At 40.2% G+C, this 19,340-nt stretch overlaps 1 protein-coding gene across 5 annotated transcripts in view; it reads left to right on the top strand.

Annotated features, from left to right (window-relative positions):
- ndst1a (N-deacetylase/N-sulfotransferase (heparan glucosaminyl) 1a) overlaps positions 1 to 8,420 on the top strand; it is a 241,469-nt gene extending 233,049 nt beyond the window's left edge. For all 5 annotated transcript variants that reach the window (XM_060915190.1, XM_060915193.1, XM_060915191.1 and 2 more), the window contains exons 10-16: positions 135 to 231; positions 1,065 to 1,188; positions 1,442 to 1,616; positions 3,932 to 4,102; positions 5,737 to 5,846; positions 6,385 to 6,487; positions 6,684 to 8,420. In XM_060915190.1, coding sequence (XP_060771173.1) covers positions 135 to 231; positions 1,065 to 1,188; positions 1,442 to 1,616; positions 3,932 to 4,102; positions 5,737 to 5,846; positions 6,385 to 6,487; positions 6,684 to 6,803 — 900 coding nt within the window. In that variant the 3' untranslated portion in view covers positions 6,804 to 8,420. The remainder of the gene's footprint in view (positions 1 to 134; positions 232 to 1,064; positions 1,189 to 1,441; positions 1,617 to 3,931; positions 4,103 to 5,736; positions 5,847 to 6,384; positions 6,488 to 6,683) is intronic.
- Positions 8,421 to 19,340: the final 10,920 nt, after the last annotated feature.

Genomic DNA, 19,340 nt, shown 5'->3' with positions numbered 1-19,340 from the left:
ATTGGGGTTTTGTGTGTATATATGTGTATAATTTGTATAATTTATAATTTGTATAATATATATATAAAATTCACACCCTGTACTGCTCAGTGTTACTTTATAATGTCCTTCCCTCCCTCTTTGCAATGTTTTAGAACCCTTGTGAGGATAGGAGACACAAGGATATCTGGTCTAAAGAGAAAACATGTGATCGCTTCCCTAAGCTGCTGGTGATTGGGCCGCAGAAGACAGGTGAGTGCCAAGAGCTCCACTTACTGGACTTGCTGAGTAAATACACTCGACTGTGACATGGCAGTGGATTTAGGATTTAAATAATTTGGGACCATTTCTGATGTTTTTTTTTTTTTCTCCCCCCTTGTATTCACATATTATAAATGGACATTGTTTCAAATACTTTAATGTGGGGGGAAATAATATTATATTATGGTAGTTATTTCATATTTATGATTGACAGTAAAATTCAATAAAAACAATAGTATCACATTTTGACATGGATACAGAAGACTATAATTTCAATTTATGTATTTTAAACTAACTACCAATCAGCTATGGAGTCATTTACTAATATTAAAATATTAAAATAGATAATTAGTGCAATATCTCTCCTGCTGCCCCCCTTCTTCCCTCCTCCTCTCTCTCCCCTCCTTCCTTTCTTCCCCATATCTTATTCTTTTTATATTTGTATATGTAAATACTTAATTTATTTTAATTTAATTTCCCCGTGTCCACGTGGGTTTCCTCCGGGTGCTCCCGTTTCCCCCAAAGACATGCAGGTTAGGTTAACTGGTGACTCTAAATTGACCGTAGGTGTGAATGTGAGTGTGAATGGTTGTCTGTGTCTATGTGTCAGCCCTGTGATGACCTGGCGACTTGTCCAGGGTGTACCCCGCCTTTCGCCCGTAGTCAGCTGGGATAGGCTCCAGCTTGCCTGCGACCCTGTAGAACAGGATAAAGCAGCTAGAGATAATGAGATGAGATTATTATTATTATTATTATTATTATTATTATCACCTGAGTTGCTGACAGTGTTGATTTTTCCCCCATTTTTCTTCCGTTGGTCTCAGGGACAACCGCTCTGTATCTGTTCTTGGGCTTGCACCCTGACCTCATCGGCAACTATCCCAGCAAAGAGACATTTGAGGAGATCCAGTTCTTCAATGGCCACAACTACCACAGAGGAATAGACTGGTGAGAAATACTCCAGACTTGCTCCTGTTCCTCTGCCTTTAGCCTTCTCCGCTCTTTTAGGTGATTTTCTTTTTTCCACCTGGATCTGCAGCACCAACAACTCCAGGAGAAGAGTATTCCTCCGCCACTGTCTGTGCTCTAGAGTAACTCAAATAAATTACTCAAATATTGATATCTGCACTTTGCTGGTAAAATCATTGCCTGCTCAGAAGCAGCATTATATGTGTTTGTGAGCCATATTTCTCTCTTACAGGTACATGGAGTATTTCCCCCTGCCCTCCAATACCAGCTCGGATTACTACTTTGAGAAGTGCGCTAACTACTTTGACTCTGAATTAGCAGCAGCCAGAGCAGCAGCTCTCCTGCCTAAAGCTAAAATCATTACCGTTCTCATCAGTCCTGCAGAAAGAGCCTACGCCTGGTACCAGGTACTGTCCTTCACATGCCTATTTCTCTGCTTCTAAATTATTTACTATAAAAAGGGCTTGATAGCTTGTTAACTAAGAGTTAATAGGCACTTTTGGACTCATCGAGACTTTTTTGGACCACCCACTGGGGAGCTTCCCCAAGAACTACATATCTTCAAGGGCTTTTTCTTTTTGCGTTCCCACCACCAATAGGAACGTTCAGTCACATAAGCCGGATTGCTGGTATGACACTAGCAGGAAATGTTAACGCAAATTTTTATATTTCGATTTGACGCATCAGAATCATGCTGTGTTCTCCCCGTGTCCGCATGGGTTTCCTCCGTGTGCTCCGGTTTCCCCCACAGTCCAAAGACATGCAGGTTAGGTTAACTGGTGACTCTAAATTGACCGTAGGTGTGAATGTGAGTGTGAATGGTTGTCTGTGTCTATGTGTCAGCCCTGTGATGACCTGGCGACTTGTCCAGGGTGTACCCCACCTTTCGCCCGTAGTCAGCTGGGATAGGCTCCAGCTTGCCTGCGACCCTGTAGGACAGGATAAAGCGGCTAGAGATAATGAGATGAGATGAGAATCATGCTGTATTTCCTCCATCACAGATATACGCTCAGTAAAGCCTGGACTTCTCTGTCAGTCCAGTTGTCTGTTTTTTTTCCCTATTTCTTTTAACATTAACAGTTATGAGTTGTTGTTTACATGGCTAACGCTGACATGGATTTTTAAAAATGGTGATTGCTGGAGCTGGATTGGCTCGTCTTTCACCAATCAGTGTACACTTACTTCACTCATGGTTCCTCTTGTGATGGGAGAGTGCCTACCCTGAAGTAGGAGCTAAAAAAAATCCCTCAAAACAGCATTCTCAGAACTACGATTGTTCTCAGTTTCTGCAGTGCAAACAAACAAAAAAGGGAGAACTTCCTTCAACGGTTCTAAGAAGTATGAACAAGTTCCTTCAGTCCAAAAGTGCCTAATAATACTTCAGAATCAGACCTCCTCAGGAGTATCTGTCACAAACAATATCACTGCTATTTTCCCCTCTCAGGACCACAATTTAGAATTATCCCGTAACATCTGGTCATGAAAAAATTGAAGGCCAGGAACAGCTGAGCTGAATGTCTGGAAGAGTAGAGAGTGTGGGGTCAAGAGAAACTGAGCTTGAGACAAGTAGAAGTGAGCTTCAGGTCTTGGAAGTACATGAGGTTATGGAAAGCTGAGAGCTGAGGTTGAGATCAGAAACAGCTTAAGAACTGGAAGAGTTGAGTTTGGGTTCAAGAAGGGCTTGATGTCATGAAGAGCTGAAAAAGCTGAGCGTGAGGTCAGGAAGAGCTGAGCTTCATGTTGGAAATTGTGTAAGGTCACAAAAAGTGAAGCTTGCAGTGATGAAGAGAAAAGCTTGAAGTCACAAAGAGTTGAACTTGAGGTTTGGAAGTGCTTTAGATTTGGAAAAACTCAGCTTGAGGTCACAAAGACTGAAGCTTGGGGTCAGGAAGAGCCCATCTTGTGGTCTTAATGAGGATAGACTGAATTCAGGAAGACCTGAGCTTTGGGTCACAACGAGCTGATGTTGGGATAATAAAGGGTTGACCTTGAGGTCAGGAAAAGTCTGAGGCCAAGAAGAGCTCATCTTTACATTACATTATGGGCATTTAGCAGACGCTCTTATCCAGGGTGATGTTCAGCATACCCAGAGCAGCCTGGCAAGTAGTTAGGGGTTAGTTGCCTTGCGCTCAAGGGCACTTCAGGCATTCCTGCTGGTCCAGAGAATCGAACCAGCAACCTTTTTAGGACCTTTTGGTCCTAAAGCTGCTTCTCTAACCATTAGGCCATGGCTTCCCCCAGCTTGAGGTCAGGAAGAGTCTGAGAGCAGGTAAAGCTGAGTTTGGGGTCAGGAAATGTTGAACTCAGGGTCAGAAAGAATTGAGCTTGAGTTCAGGAAGTTCTGAGTGGCAATTCACAAAGTAAAAAAGAGCTGATCTTCAAGTCAGTAAGAGCTGAGTTTGAGTTCATGTCAAGCTGAGCTTGGGCTCAAAAAGAGAGATGCTTGGGCCAGAAATAACTGATCCAGAGTTCAGGAACACCTGAGCTTTGGGTCAGTAGGGGCTTGAACACTGCAAGAACTGAACTTGGGCAATGATGAAGTCAGGAAGCGCTTTAGGTCATGGAAAACTTGGTCACAAAGCCCTTGAAGAGTTGAGTTCACCAAGAGTTGAGCTTGGGGTATCGTGAAGGAATTGCAGATTGTGTGTAGAGCACTGTGGATCTAAACTTTAAAGCAGAGTGCACAAATGAATCACTGTATATACCCTGTTCCTCACCACAGCATCAGAGGGCACATGATGATCCAGTGGCGATGAAATACTCTTTTCACGATGTCATCACTGCACCCCATGATGCTCCTGCAAAGCTGCGTGTCCTACAAAGCCGCTGTCTGGTGCCAGGGTTGTATGCCATTCACCTCGAGCGCTGGCTTGCACATTACCACCACAATCAGGTGTGTGTGTGTGTGTGTGAGAGATGCTTTCTTTTTTCATACAAAACCTCATTGCATTTGTGTAGTGCTTTAGTGTGGAACGATATCTAAGAATATATGAATGTTTTCATGATGTCATATACATAACAGTTATTCCACGAAATCGAGTCATACATGAGCTGACAGCTATAAGCCATGTACAATGAGATTGAGTGGAATAACACTACGTTCACACTGCAGGCTGAAGTGACTCAAATCTGATTTTTTCACCCATATGTGACCTGTATCCGATCTTTTATTGACAATATGAACGACACAGATCTGATTTTTTCAAATCCGACCCAGGCCGTTTGGATATGTGGTCCTAATTCCGATTCCTACCCGATCTTTTCATATGTGACTTCAGTCTGAACCGCCAGGTCGCATTCATCCGACTTACACGTCATCAGCAAGCCACAAACGTCACTATTCTGCACTGAAGTAGGCAGCGGGTCTCTCAAAAAAAGTTACAACATGGCTTTGATGTTCCTTTGAACGGAGGTTGCAGTCACTACCCCGCAGAACGCCTGAGCCAAAACCCTTGCCCTCTTCCTTCTCAACCTCCTCCTTAACATCAGGCTATTGTGCATGTTCTGGCTCCGTCGCAACAACAACTGCATCATCGCCAGGTACTCCATGCTGGCTACTGTCATACACAGGAATCTTTAGGTTACTTCCGTAAACACTGGCCATGCTCACTGCGTGTGACGTCGTCGTATCCTGCAATGCGCATGCGGAACACTTTTAGGTCGCTTTTCGTTCATACTGAGGATCACATACAAGTCGCATATATTTGTTAATGTGAACGACCTCACAAAAAAATCGGATTTCACAAAAAAATCGGAATTGAGCATTAAGCCTTGCAGTGTGAACGTAGTGTAACTGTTTTATTCTATCCACATTCACTGGATTTTGAGAAACGGAGCATTTTTATTTTTTGCAAATTCGATAAATAAAAACTTTATACAAAACGTCCAACAAAATAATTTCTGCTTAGAATGTAAACAAACTGGCGAAATGACAGGAGCAAATTGTGAAAAATGCTGTAATAATAATCATAATAATTCTTGAAAAATAAAAAAGATACGTTCTTACCATCAAATACTTTCATTCCATATTTTGTTAGAAGTTTTTTTTTTTGTATTTTTGGGGGTTTTGTTTTCGAGTAGTTTTTATTTTGTCCTTGGTTGGTTCAGCAATGCGGTCTGCCATTTTCTTTTCCTCTTTTTTATGCGGTTGGCAAACCAACTTAAAGGTGCATTACTGCCACCAACTGGGCTGGAGTGTGAAACAGGAGATATTGGGGGGGAAAAACTATATTGTTTTATTTAGCTATTTCTGTTTCTTTTAAATACTTGATAACAAAGTGATATATCTGACTTGATGTGCTCTGTCATTTTGTTTTTCTCTACTCATGGTATATGAGCTGATATCATAGTAGTAGAGTAGCCAATCAGAGCATGCGATTGCTCATATCCAGTGAATGTGGATAGAATATCTATCTATCTATCTATCTATCTATCTATCTATCTATCTATCTATCTATCTATCTATCTATAATTTATTATTATTATTATTATTATTATTATTATTATTATTATTTTTGCATTATGTAGATTTTGGTTGTGGATGGGCAGATGCTGAAAACTGAACCAGCATTAGTCATGGATAAAGTCCAGAAGTTTCTTGGACTCTTGAATACCGTGAACTACCACAAGATCCTGGCGTAAGTTCATCCTCATCTCAGTCATTGCTTAGCTACTATCTGATAGCTGAATAATTATATTTACTTGTATAAAATCAGGGCCTGTGTCCATTTTTGGCCTTTAAATAAACCACAACTGTAATTTAAATGTGTTCTCTGGAGCCTTATTCTATTTCCATAAAGCATATTTTGAAAATAGGATCAACATGTGCAGAAATAAATGTTTGGTGATCTAACTTTTTGTTATGGATTACCCACCTGATGCACATCTGGGTCATTCAAGAGGATTCATTCAGTCATTTTAGCCTCAAAATGAATCTGAAAAGCAAGCAAAGGAGAAATATGAGAGCTTTGTTGTAATATTTATTATTTAAAGACATTTTGAGGTGACACAGATCATAAGTCATGTCAGTATTTTTTTATTTTTAGTTTTTTTAAGAATTTGGCATGTACAGTATATAGACTTCACTGTGTTCACTGAGGGTCCGATATGTCCATCCAGAAATAGTTTGTTGGGAATATTGGAGTTAACATGGACATTATTTTTTGATCTGTGCAGGTTTGATCCTAAAAAAGGTTTCTGGTGTCAACTCCTAGATGGAGGAAAGACGACGTGTCTGGGAAAAAGTAAAGGAAAGAAATACTCAGATATGAAGTTAGAGGTACAGTATCTTTCGCCGTTTCATGCAGGTTGTGCAGCTTTCATTTTGTCTCTGTACGTTTGTCATATGATCTGTAGTGATCAGAGTTTGCCTGCAGGAAGATGTGATGTTCCTCCTGAACCTGAATCTGTCTTGTTATATCATGCTGCAGTTATGCACAGGAATGTAACCACACTTTCTTCTCCCTCTTCCACAGTCTCAGATGTTTCTCAGAGAATACTACAGAGATCATAACATCGAGCTGTCAAAGCTGCTGTACAGGATGGGCCAGCCTTTACCCACTTGGCTCAAAGATGAGCTTCTTAACACGAGGTAGCTTTGAGCTACGTTCGTCCAATCTGTCTGAGAATGATCCATTCGCCAGCACTGCTCATTGGTCTGAAGTGGAATAAACCATCGATATTATCATGAGTGGAGGAAGTGATGTCTCAGTGGAGTTTCCCTGTTGCTTTCAGAATATAAAGTGGTTTGTAATCCTGTGGTTTGTAAAATATAACATCTCTACTTCTGCTTATTAATACCCCCATGGGGTAGAATGTCATGTCACTGACTCGTTGGAAGAGGAAATGGTACATCCTCTCACTACATCATGACAGATCTAAACGTGTCATGCTTGATATGGTATTTAGCACTGGCTTATTTCACTTCTTCTTGATAAGAGGATTCAAAAACATGAGATGTGATGAGATCAGCCATGTCAAGAGACCAGGAACTTGATTTTTCCTGGTCTACAAAGACCAAATGCATTGACAATGAACGTATGGATGAACTGCCGTTTCTTCACCTCAGGACTTCTTTGTTTTGGGGCCATATGAGCAAAAGTGTGTATTTTAAAAGTGCCAGAAATTAAAGGCTGTACCGGGGCTTTGTACAGTGGAACTACATTACGCTCTTTATATGTATATGAACTAATTACAAAGCCCTTATTCAGCATGACTCTGACACAGTGCCACAGCGGCCATCAACACTAAACGAATGTGTCTTAATTAATTGCAAAACCTGACAGGTATTGATTTTTCTTTATATATAATTGTTAATGAGGTAATGATTTCCCAGACCTACAGTAATTTCATGCCATTTGTCTACACATCGTATCCTGACTCATCACCAAGCTTAATACAGCTCTAACAGGTTATATTTCCTCAGGCTGGGTGTACACTGCTCCTGCTCTGCTAATTGATCTGGAAATACTGTATATGAATATTGAATGTGGGGAATGATATTATATTAAATTCAACTGAATTATTTATGTGGTGTCAGATAAGACATAAAATTTATCTTGGTTTCATGTGAGAATTGTTAAAAACAGATAAATATTGTTTTGTGAAGAAATATTGTTTTGTAAGAAATTTGATTTTCATCCCAACCCCTACATCATTCATCCCAGCCAAGGGTTCTAACAAGACCAAAATATCAGTGTAGTGGCACCAGTCATAACAATCGGGGGTTCGGGGGCTGCCTTAGACCCCCAAAAGCTCATGGGTTCTACATGCTCGGCTCAGAGATGCATTCCAGTGCATTTCCTGGCACTTGCAGGCCTCCCTGAGAGTCACACTTTTTTGGTAATATTAATGAGATTTTTTTTTTTATTTTTTGCCAAAAGTTGCTGTGATTGTTTTTGACTGAAGACTTATCATAATCAATATTCAACTACAACCCTGATTCCAAAAAAGTTGGGACAAAGTACAAATTGTAAATAAAAACGGAATGCAATAATTTACAAATCTCAAAAACTGATATTGTACGTATTCACAATAGAACATAGACAACATATCAAATGTCGAAAGTGAGACATTTTGAAATTTCATGCCAAATATTGGCTCATTTGAAATTTCATGACAGCAACACATCTCAAAAAAGTTGGGACGGGGCAATAAGAGGCTGGAAAAGTTAAAGGTACAAAAAAGGAACAGCTGGAGGACCAAATTGCAACTCATTAGGTCAATTGGCAATAGGTCATTAACATGACTGGGTATAAAAAGAGCATCTTGGAGTGGCAGCGGCTCTCAGAAGTAAAGATGGGAAGAGGATCACCAATCCCCCTAATTCTGCGCCGACAAATAGTGGAGCAATATCAGAAAGGAGTTCGACAGTGTAAAATTGCAAAGAGTTTGAACATATCATCATCTACAGTGCATAATATCATCAAAAGATTCAGAGAATCTGGAAGAATCTCTGTGCGTAAGGGTCAAGGCCGGAAAATCATACTGGGTGCCTGTGATCTTCTAGCCCTTAGACGGCACTGCATCACATACAGGCATGCTTCTGTATTGGAAATCACAAAATGGGCTCAGGAATATTTCCAGAGAACATTATCTGTGAACACAATTCACCGTGCCATCCGCCGTTGCCAGCTAAAACTCTATAGTTCAAAGAAGAAGCCGTATCTAAACATGATCCAGAAGCGCAGACATCTTCTCTGGGCCGAGGCTCATTTAAAATGGACTGTGGCAAAGTGGAAAACTGTTCTGTGGTCAGATGAATCAAAATTTGAAGTTCTTTATGGAAATCAGGGACGCCGTGTCATTTGGACTAAAGAGGAGAAGGACGACCCAAGTTGTTATCAGCGCTCAGTTCAGAAGCCTGCATCTCTGATGGTATGGGGTTGCATTAGTGTGTGTGGCATGGGCAGCTTACACATCTGGAAAGACACCATCAATGCTGAAAGGTATATCCAGGTTCTAGAGCAACATATGCTCCCATCCAGACGACATCTCTTTCAGGGAAGACCTTGCATTTTCCAACATGACAATGCCAAACCACATACTGCATCAATTACAGCATCATGGCTGCGTAGAAGAAGGGTCCGGGTACTGAACTGGCCAGCCTGCAGTCCAGATCTTTCACCCATAGAAAACATTTGGCGCATCATAAAACGGAAGATACAACAAAAAAGACCTAAGACAGTTGAGCAACTAGAATCCTACATTAGACAAGAATGGGTTAACATTCCTATCCCTAAACTTGAGCAACTTGTCTCCTCAGTCCCCAGACGTTTACAGACTGTTGTAAAGAGAAAAGGGGATGTCTCACAGTGGTAAACATGGCCTTGTCCCAACTTTTTTGAGATGTGTTGTTGTCATGAAATTTAAAATCACCTAATTTTTCTCTTTAAATGATACATTTTCTCAGTTTAAGTATTTGATGTCATCTATGTTCTATTCTGAATAAAATATGGAACTTTGAAACTTCCACATCATTTGCATTCAGTTTTTATTTACAATTTGTACTTTGTCCCAACTTTTTTGGAATCGGGGTTGTATATTGGTGACATATTTATGGAATAAGAATAAAACAACCAGTTGATGTTCACCAAGTGTCAGCTTTATTTTCAGCTTCAGCCATTCAATTATAATACACGACTATCCAGATCTAACTCGAGGACCGACACGTATTACGTGCATGGTGTGCAAGTGCCTCTTAACACGGATGGCACTTTACTGCGAGCCCAGCATAAGGAAGGAGGTAAACCGGACTAGCATGATCAGCGACAATCTCCACATGGAACTACTTGGGCAGCTATGCACTGGGCAGGGAGTGGAGTGGAGTGGGAGGGGACTGGAGTATGTCCGGATGTAGAACATTCACATGGCGACGCGCTGTCACCACCGCATAGGGATAACAAGAGAAAAGTAAGCAAAAGACCACCTTTTCAAGACTGACAAGTCTTTTTATTAGTGTAGCAGCAACTTTTTACAAGCGTGTCGGCAATATTGTGGGCGTAACAGTAAGGAAACATTGCGTATCAGCCCGATCTGTTGAAAAGCCCTAGTTAGAACCCTGCAGGCTCTCCCTCAAATTCCTCAACTTCACCCCTTTTCATGTCAGCCACTCCTCTTTTCCATCCCCCCTCCACACATCCCAATCCCTCCATCATTCATTTCAGTCCCTCTGCTTTTCATCCCAGCTCTTCCTGCTTATATTCTAAACCCTACATCATTCATGATAACCCTCCCCCTTTTCATCCCTACCCCATTCATCACCCCACCGCCTTTGTTCCAGCCACTCCCCTTGTCATGTAAGCCCCACCCATTTTAAAATCCCAACCCCGACATCACTCATCCCTTTTTCCTCCCAAATCCTAACCATTTTCATTCCAACACCCCTCTTACACTTCAAGAGCCAAGCCTTCAAGCCCCACCCTACCCACATCATCTGGATCTACTGTCAGTCTTTCCACCTCTTTTCCACCAGTCCTGCCTACCAAGACCCACCTCTTCATCCCTCTTTTTCAACCTGCACTGGCCTTTTCTGTCTACCACAACATAATCTGCTCTGCCTTCACAAATAATCGATAGGAACTCCATGACTATCTAGCCATAGTATTAGATCTATCTGTTCACTTTGGTGGAAGCAGCTTTGGTGAATACCATTATTTCTTCTCAGCCCACACCTCAACATACATTTGGTATCTGGATCTAGAACCGTACTGCTACTGTACATCTTTCCTTTGGCATATGTGGCCACTCATCCCATCTTGCAATCCCATGCTTCTGTTCATCCACCAATTTGCTATAGATTTTTATTTTTTTGATTTTGTTCTAAATGCAAGATGTAAGTATTAACTAAATTATGTTTTACAATAATTTTTCAATTTTTATTTTATTTAAGCATTACTTCTTAATCATGGACTTGATAACGGATTGTCACCCAGTTGCTCAGTGTGATACTTTATTTTGTTTAATGTTCACAGTTAAAATGCAGGACATCAGGATTCTCAATACTCCAGTTCCTGCCAGAAATAACATGCTAATACACAAATGGCAATGGTTTATATTTTCTTATGTTGGGAATGTGGTATTATTGCTCTACAGTCTACTTAAGAAGAAAGAAGTTAAAAGTGGTAAATTAATCTTCACTTCGTGGTTGGTTATTGTTTATGATTTTTCTCAATGCTGTATTATTTGGTTTAATTTTACCTTTTATTTTATTATTTCCTTTGTTACTGTACAAAACCATGCGAGAAACTCAAGTGAATGTGGCACGTTACATGCTGCTCGCCACAGAAATGTGACATGTATTTACAGTAAACACAGGATATGAGAACAGTAATTAACCTATCTTTTCTGAAAACCAAGAAGTGAAATGTTTGTTCACTTTGTGTTTCCTTCTGGGCAGTGACATTATAAATATTTCTCTTTTAAATTTGGTGTGTGGTTTAAGACTATATATATATATATATATATATATATATATATATATATATATATATATATATAAAGTGTGTGTGTGTGTGTATATATATATATATATATATATATATATATATACAACCCCGATTCCAAAAAAGTTGGGACAAAGTACAAATTGTAAATAAAAACGGAATGCAATAATTTACAAATCTCAAAAACTGATATTGTATTCACAATAGAACATAGACAACATATCAAATGTCAAAAGTGAGACATTTTGAAATTTCATGCCAAATATTGGCTCATTTGAAATTTCATGACAGCAACACATCTCAAAAAAGTTGGGACAGGGGCAATAAGAGGCTGGAAAAGTTAAAGGTACAAAAAAGGAACAGCTGGAGGACCAAATTGCAACTCATTAGGTCAATTGGCAATAGGTCATTAACATGACTGGCTATAAAAAGAGCATCTTGGAGTGGCAGCGGCTCTCAGAAGTAAAGATGGGAAGAGGATCACCAATCCCCCTAATTCTGCGCCGACAAATAGTGGAGCAATATCAGAAAGGAGTTCGACAGTGTAAAATTGCAAAAAGTTTGAATATATCATCATCTACAGTGCATAATATCATCAAAAGATTCAGAGAATCTGGAAGAATCTCTGTGCGTAAGGGTCAAGGCCGGAAAACCATACTGGGTGCCCGTGATCTTCGGGCCCTTAGACGGCACTGCATCACATACAGGCATGCTTCTGTATTGGAAATCACAAAATGGGCTCAGGAATATTTCCAGAGAACATTATCTGTGAACACAATTCACCGTGCCATCCGCCGTTGCCAGCTAAAACTCTATAGTTCAAAGAAGAAGCCGTATCTAAACATGATCCAGAAGCACAGACGTCTTCTCTGGGCCAAGGCTCATTTAAAATGGACTGTGGCAAAGTGGAAAACTGTTCTGTGATCAGACGAATCAAAATTTGAAGTTCTTGATGGAAATCAGGGACGCCGTGTCATTCGGACTAAAGAGAAGAAGGACGACCCAAGTTGTTATCAGCGCTCAGTTCAGAAGCCTGCATCTCTGATGGTATGGGGTTGCATTAGTGCTTGTGGCATGGGCAGCTTACACATCTGGAAAGACACCATCAATGCTGAAAGGTATATCCAGGTTCTAGAGCAACATATGCTCCCATCCAGACGACGTCTCTTTCAGGGAAGACCTTGCATTTTCCAACATGACAATGCCAAACTACATACTGCGTCAATTACAGCATCATGGCTGCGTAGAAGAAGGGTCCGGGTACTGAACTGGCCAGCCTGCAGTCCAGATCTTTCACCCATAGAAAACATTTGGCGCATCATAAAACGGAAGATACGACAAAAAAGACCTAAGACAGTTGAGCAACTAGAATCCTACATTAGACAAGAATGGGTTAACATTCCTATCCCTAAACTTGAGCAACTTGTCTCCTCAGTCCCCAGACGTTTACAGACTATTGTAAAGAGAAAAGGGGATGTCTCACAGTGGTAAACATGGCCTTGTCCCAACTTTTTTGAGATGTGTTGTTGTCATGAAATTTAAAATCACCTAATTTTTCTCTTTAAATGATGCATTTTCTCAGTTTAAACATTTGATATGTCATCTATGTTCTATTCTGAATAAAATAAAATATGGAATTTTGAAACTTCCACATCATTGCATTCCATTTTTATTTACAATTTGTACTTTGTCCCAACTTTTTTGGAATCGGGGTTGTGTGTATATATATATATATACACTGATAGCCGATGAGGCGTGTAGCGTCGAGTTGGCTATCAGCCATGTACGACGATATTGAGTTGAAATAACTGTTTTATTCTGTCCACATTCACTGGATTTTGAGAAACAAAGCATTTTTAGTTTTATTTTTTTGCAAATTCAATAAACAAAAACTTTATACAAAATGTCCAACAAAATAATTTCCGCTTAGAATGTAAACAAACTGGCGAAATGACAGGAGCAATTTGTGAAAAAATGCTATAATAATAATTCTTGAAAAAAAATATATGTTCTTGCCATCAAATACTTTCATTCCATATTTTTGTTGTTGGGTTGCTTATTTGTTTGTTTGTTTTTATTTGGGGGGGTTTATTCTTCTTCTTTAGGTTTTTTTTTGGCAATTGGCAAACCAACTTAAAGGAGCACCAACTGGGATGGAGTGTGGCACAGGTGATGGGGGGAGATCTGTTTCTTTTAGCTATTTCTGTTTCTTTTAAATACTTGATAATTTTTTTTATCCCCCGCTGGCCGAAAAGCCCGGAAGGGGATTATGTCGTGTCGATGTCTGTCTGTCCATCCTGGAAAGGGGACTCACCTTCTGAAATCAACTCCTCTCACAATTTTTGGAAGAATTTCACGAAACTTGGCAGGATTCTTTGTTATATGTTGGTAATACACATAATGCAATTTCGTTCAATTCAGTCGCATTTTACCAGAGTTATGACATAGTTGCCAGCGGGGGATATTGTGCTCTCAGAGCACTCTTATTTGGGTTTTGTTTTTGAGTAGAGTGTTTATTTCATCCTTGGTTGATTCAGCAACGTGCTCCACCATTTTGTTTTTCTCTACTCATGGTATATGAGCTGATAGCCTAGTAGTAGAGTAGCTGATCAGAGCATGCGATTGCTCATATCCAGTGAATATATATAACAAACCACAATTGCAGTATTTTGACAGTTTTCACTGCTATGTGAGCCGTGCTATACCCAAGCACTTATGCTGTGATCAGTTCCCCTTCTTTCCCAGGTTCCTTGTGGAGAAGTGCAAATTATGGGTTCAACACAAGTCCACTATCAGTATCTGTACCTGTATCTATTTAGTGTTTCAAATATTCATATCTGTATCTGTATTCGGATTTAAACCAGATGTAGGTGTGGCCTAAATTGGAAGTTTGTTTGTTTATTTGTTTGTTTGTTTGTTTGTTTTTAAATATCCAAATTCATATGCATAGCCTTTTTTTTTTTTTTTTTTGTACCTGACATTTTCTTCTGAGTTTATTTGGTTCAATTTCTCAGAATCTAAACAAATGAGTACCTAATTGACCCTGACCCTGACCAGGCAGTTACTAAGGATGAGTGAATGAATGGTATAAATGCACTGCTGTAAATACATCATTCACGTTCATATTAATGACTGTGGTCTTTCTTTTCCCAAAGAGCTTCATCTCTGACTGTTTACTCGCATGAAAATAAAAACCTCCTGCTCGTGTGGGATTTTATTTTATTTTTTTTCTGCTTCTCATATGATATCCCAGGTCCAATGCACACCATTAGCTTTGACCAGATGCCATGGGAAACTTTCTAGAAAACTTTCTCAAGAATTTTTAAAAACTTATTTCACTTTTACAGATGTGTATAAGAAAGGCATGTGATCGTGAGTCGTATTGCGATGGTTTGGTTTTATTACTGTACCGTGCTGTACTTTGCTGTCTGGTGGAAGCGCACCATTAGATATGTGCAAAAATTAAAAGATTTAAGGATTTATTACGATGCTGTTTTGCCTTGATTGGGCCAACCAGAGAAATTGTATCATGTTCCCTTTTCAGTTCCTGTTTGCTCACTGTATTCTGATCTGTGCTCTTATTACATACCTAATTTTTCAAAACCCTTGTGGTGAAAAAGCTGTTTAACGCTTACCATACTTCAACACCTTCCGATATTTTTTTGTCCCTATGTTACTAATGGCTATTTTCAATGCACAGACCTGTAATCAATACTGAAAGCACAGGTTTTACAGTATAATTTCATAAGCTGTGTGGTTTCATGCTTAGTTGAGATGAGATGGTAATTACAGGTTTGCAGATGTACAAGAACCACTAGACCGCTTTTCTTTTCAGGTTGACAGTAAATTAACTGCAACCTCAAATGACTTATGTGCTTTTTTTTTTTTTACATCCACTCAAGTAATTTTGTGTGATAAGAGTCAAGTGTGTGTATGTGTGTGTGAGAACTGTAAAACCCAGACACTGTGGCTTGGCTGCTTGCCCCAGTTTAACAGAAAACAGAATAAATGGGCTGCTGTAATTACTATAATTTTATTCACTTGTCTCTTGTATTTACTTGTAAAGCTTTTATGATTATACTACAATTTTTAAAATAGGTGTAGTTAACAAAAAATATTTATGGTATTTAAGCATGAAAACACACCACCTCACAAGACATGACGTTACACGATATGATAAAATATCTATTGAGTCATAATAAGACCAGATAAAAATAATACGAGGTCCATGAAAGGACAGATCAGATGCCTGCAGTATGAAGTTAAACTGAGGTTGTCAGGGAACATGATCAACACTCTGAAGTGAAAAAAAAAAAGTTAATTTCTTGAAGCTGCTTGTCCAGTGCTCTCTATGTTGGGTTGCTATGGTCCTCACAGTAAGCATCATTAGAAACTATGTTACAGCTAGACGGCCTTTCGATTTCATAAAATTGGTGAAATTTAGTTCCCTTTGAAATGTGGTCATTGTGATGTATGTTTATTTCTGTAATATCTCGCAAAATATCAGGCCATTCTGTGGCTGGGAAGTTATTTAATTTGAGGGGATTAAAGCAAATAATGTGCATGAAATCGCTCGCTTCGTGCAGTCAAGCAGACCGAGGAAGTCCGTGTGCGCATGCGCAGGTTTCCCTTCTTCTTCTTCTTTTGGGTTTTACAGCAGCTGGCATCCACAGTGTTGCATTACTGCCATCTACAGGTTTACTTTGACCGTGCACTGACAGTTCCATCATTCTGTCCCTAAACAAACAGCTGATCACACCGAGGTGCTCGCTGACCGCCGATATTTATTAGTTTGGTCCTGCGTTTCCTTTCCTTCACAACATAGCGTCTTTTCTTCTCGCTTTCCGTTACTGTAGTTGGTCTTTGATGTTTCATTTGCACACTCACGTCCGCCATTTTTCTCTCCTGTTTCAAATTTGTACCCCACAATGCCTTGCGCGAACGGGGAAAGCCCACCACGTGATGCATGACGTAGTATCTTGAATCAGGTCATGGTGAAGCAGGAAAAAATCGCGGAGAATTTAGGGCCACGTGGCCCTACATTCATTAATTATTCTATTTAAATAGAAAAAAATGAATAAAATTGGAAGTCTGTGATTTGAATTCAGTAGCTTTGAGTCCACTAAACAAAAATAATTGGGTGTCGGAAAAATTATTTTTATGACCTACACTTGAAAAATCTGAAAGTCAGTCTACCTTTAAAGTACAATTTTTTAAGAATTATGTTTTGTTTGGGTCAGGACCATCCATGGAAATTGACTATAACTTTAACAGCACTTATTTAAATTCAGGTTAAGGCCATTTTGAGTTGATTACTAGATAAATGTGATGAAAAATGATGTGTTTTTAAATCTGAACCTGAAATATGATTTCAGTAGCTGTCACAACATATAGTGCAACTCAAAAGTCACATTTGGACACACTCATTCAAAGGTTTTTATTTATTTTTATGAATTAAAAGTCACTTCTTCATGTCTGAAAGTAATGATGGATGTTGTTTCTCTTTACTTAGTTGAGCGGCTCTTGACATAATATGGATTACTACAGTTGTAGAATAGGACTATTTACTGTATTATTATTATTTACTATTTACTGTTTGATCTCAAACTCATTAAGAAGGCAATACATTGCACTAATTAACTTTTGACGAGGCACAGCTGTGAAGAAGAAGCCTTTATTTGTCACATATACACTCAAGCACAGTGAAATTCATCCTCTGCATTTAACCCATCTGAAGCAGTGAACACACACATGCGCGCACACACACAGAGCAGTGGGCAGCTATGCTACAGCACCCAGGGAGCAGTTACGTAGGAGCCTCGTTCAAGGGCACTTCAGCCCAAGGTTGCCCCATGTTAACCGAACTGCATGCCTTTGGACTGTGGGGGAAACCAGAGCACCCGGAGGAAACCCATACAGACATGAGGAGAACAAGCAAACTCCACACAGAAAGGCCCCCATCGGCCGCTGGGCTCGAACCCAGAACCTTCTTACTGTGAGGCAACAGTGCTAACCACTACACCACCTCCATCCATCTGTCCATCCATCCATTATATGTAGCGGCTTATCCTGTGCAGTGTTGCAGGCAAACTGGAGCCTATCCCAGCTGACTATGGGTGAGAGGTGTGGTACACCCTGGACAAGTCGCCAGGTCATCACAGGGCTGACACATAGAGACAAACAACCATTCACACTCACATTCACACCTACGGTCAATTTAGAGTCACCAGTTAACCTAACCTGCATGTCTTTGGACTGTGGGGGAAACCGGAGCACCCAGAGGAAACCCACACAGACACGGGGAGAACATGCAAACTCCACACAGAAAGGCCCCCATCAGCCATTGGGCTCGAACCCAGAACCTTCTTGCTGTGAGGCGACAGTGCTAACCACTACACCACCTATTAATTGAAAAGTATTCCAGGTGACTACCTCATGAAGCTGGTTAAGCTGGTTAATGCCAATAGTGTGCAAAGCGACATCAAGATAAATGGTGGCTACTTTGAAAAATCTAAAATATCAAACGTATTTTGCTTGTTTTTAACATTTTTGTTTACTATATGATTCCATATCTGTTCCAGATGTTATTTCATAGTTCTGATGTTCTACAACATAGAAAATAGTCAAAATACAGAAAAACCTATGAATGACTAGGTGTGTCCAAACTTTTGACCGGGACTTTATATGTGATTAGAGATGGTGGTGCCACAGGTAGAGTTGCTGCCTCACCGCGCCAAAGCCTCTGATTTCATCAAGAGATCAGGTGGAGTTTCACCTGTATCTGTATGGGTTTCCTCTGAGTTCTCTGGTTTCACAAACATGCAGGTAGGTGGATTGGGTGCACTATGGTAAATTGCTCCTCGGTGTGTGTGTGAGTAGTATAAAGAAGTTGCTGAAGATGAATGAGCGATGTATATCTCATCTCATTATCTCTAGCCGCTTTATCCTTCTACAGGGTCGCAGGCAAGCTGGAGCCTATCCCAGCTGACTATGGGCGAAAGGCGGGGTACACCCTGGACAAGTCGCCAGGTCATCACAGGGCTGACACATAGACACAGACAACCATTCACACCTACGGTAAATTTAGAGTCACCAGTTAACCTAACCTGCATGTCTTTGGACTGTGGGGGAAACCGGAGCACCCGGAGGAAACCCACGCGGGCACGGGGAGAAGATGCAAACTCCACACAGAAAGGCCCTCGCCGGCCCCGGGGCTCGAACCCAGGACCTTCTTGCTGTGAGGCGACAGCGCTAACCACTACACCACCGTGCCGCCCCTGAGCGATGTATATATCTATTTAATCTATAAAGATGGCCTTAGACACAGCATTGCTTAGTAGTGAAATGAGCACAGGAGTTGAACAATTGTAACATTTGGACATGCACTTTTTTTTTTTTAAACTATGGCCTAGACCAGTTAAGACTTCAGAAGTCCATAATTTTTTCCCCATTGATTTTGTTTTTGTACAGTGATGGGGGAAAAATTCACAACCCTCCATTATCAAAGTTATTCGCTTTTTGACTGCTTATTTGATTTGATTGGGGTTTATTTGAATAATGACGGGTCTGTGGAATTTATTTTCCAGTTGGAGTCCCTCGCCTAAGCACTTCAGCTACTACTATTGCTCATTGGAACTGGAAATTGGCATGTTGCGGCCCTTCAATCAATTAAGCTAGCATGGCTATGCC

Source organism: Neoarius graeffei, chromosome 2 (genome assembly GCF_027579695.1).
Source record: "Neoarius graeffei isolate fNeoGra1 chromosome 2, fNeoGra1.pri, whole genome shotgun sequence".
NCBI classification, from domain to species: Eukaryota; Metazoa; Chordata; class Actinopteri; order Siluriformes; family Ariidae; genus Neoarius; species Neoarius graeffei.
The sequence above is the reverse complement of the archived record's forward strand: the minus strand, read 5'-3'. Positions and strand labels throughout refer to the sequence as shown.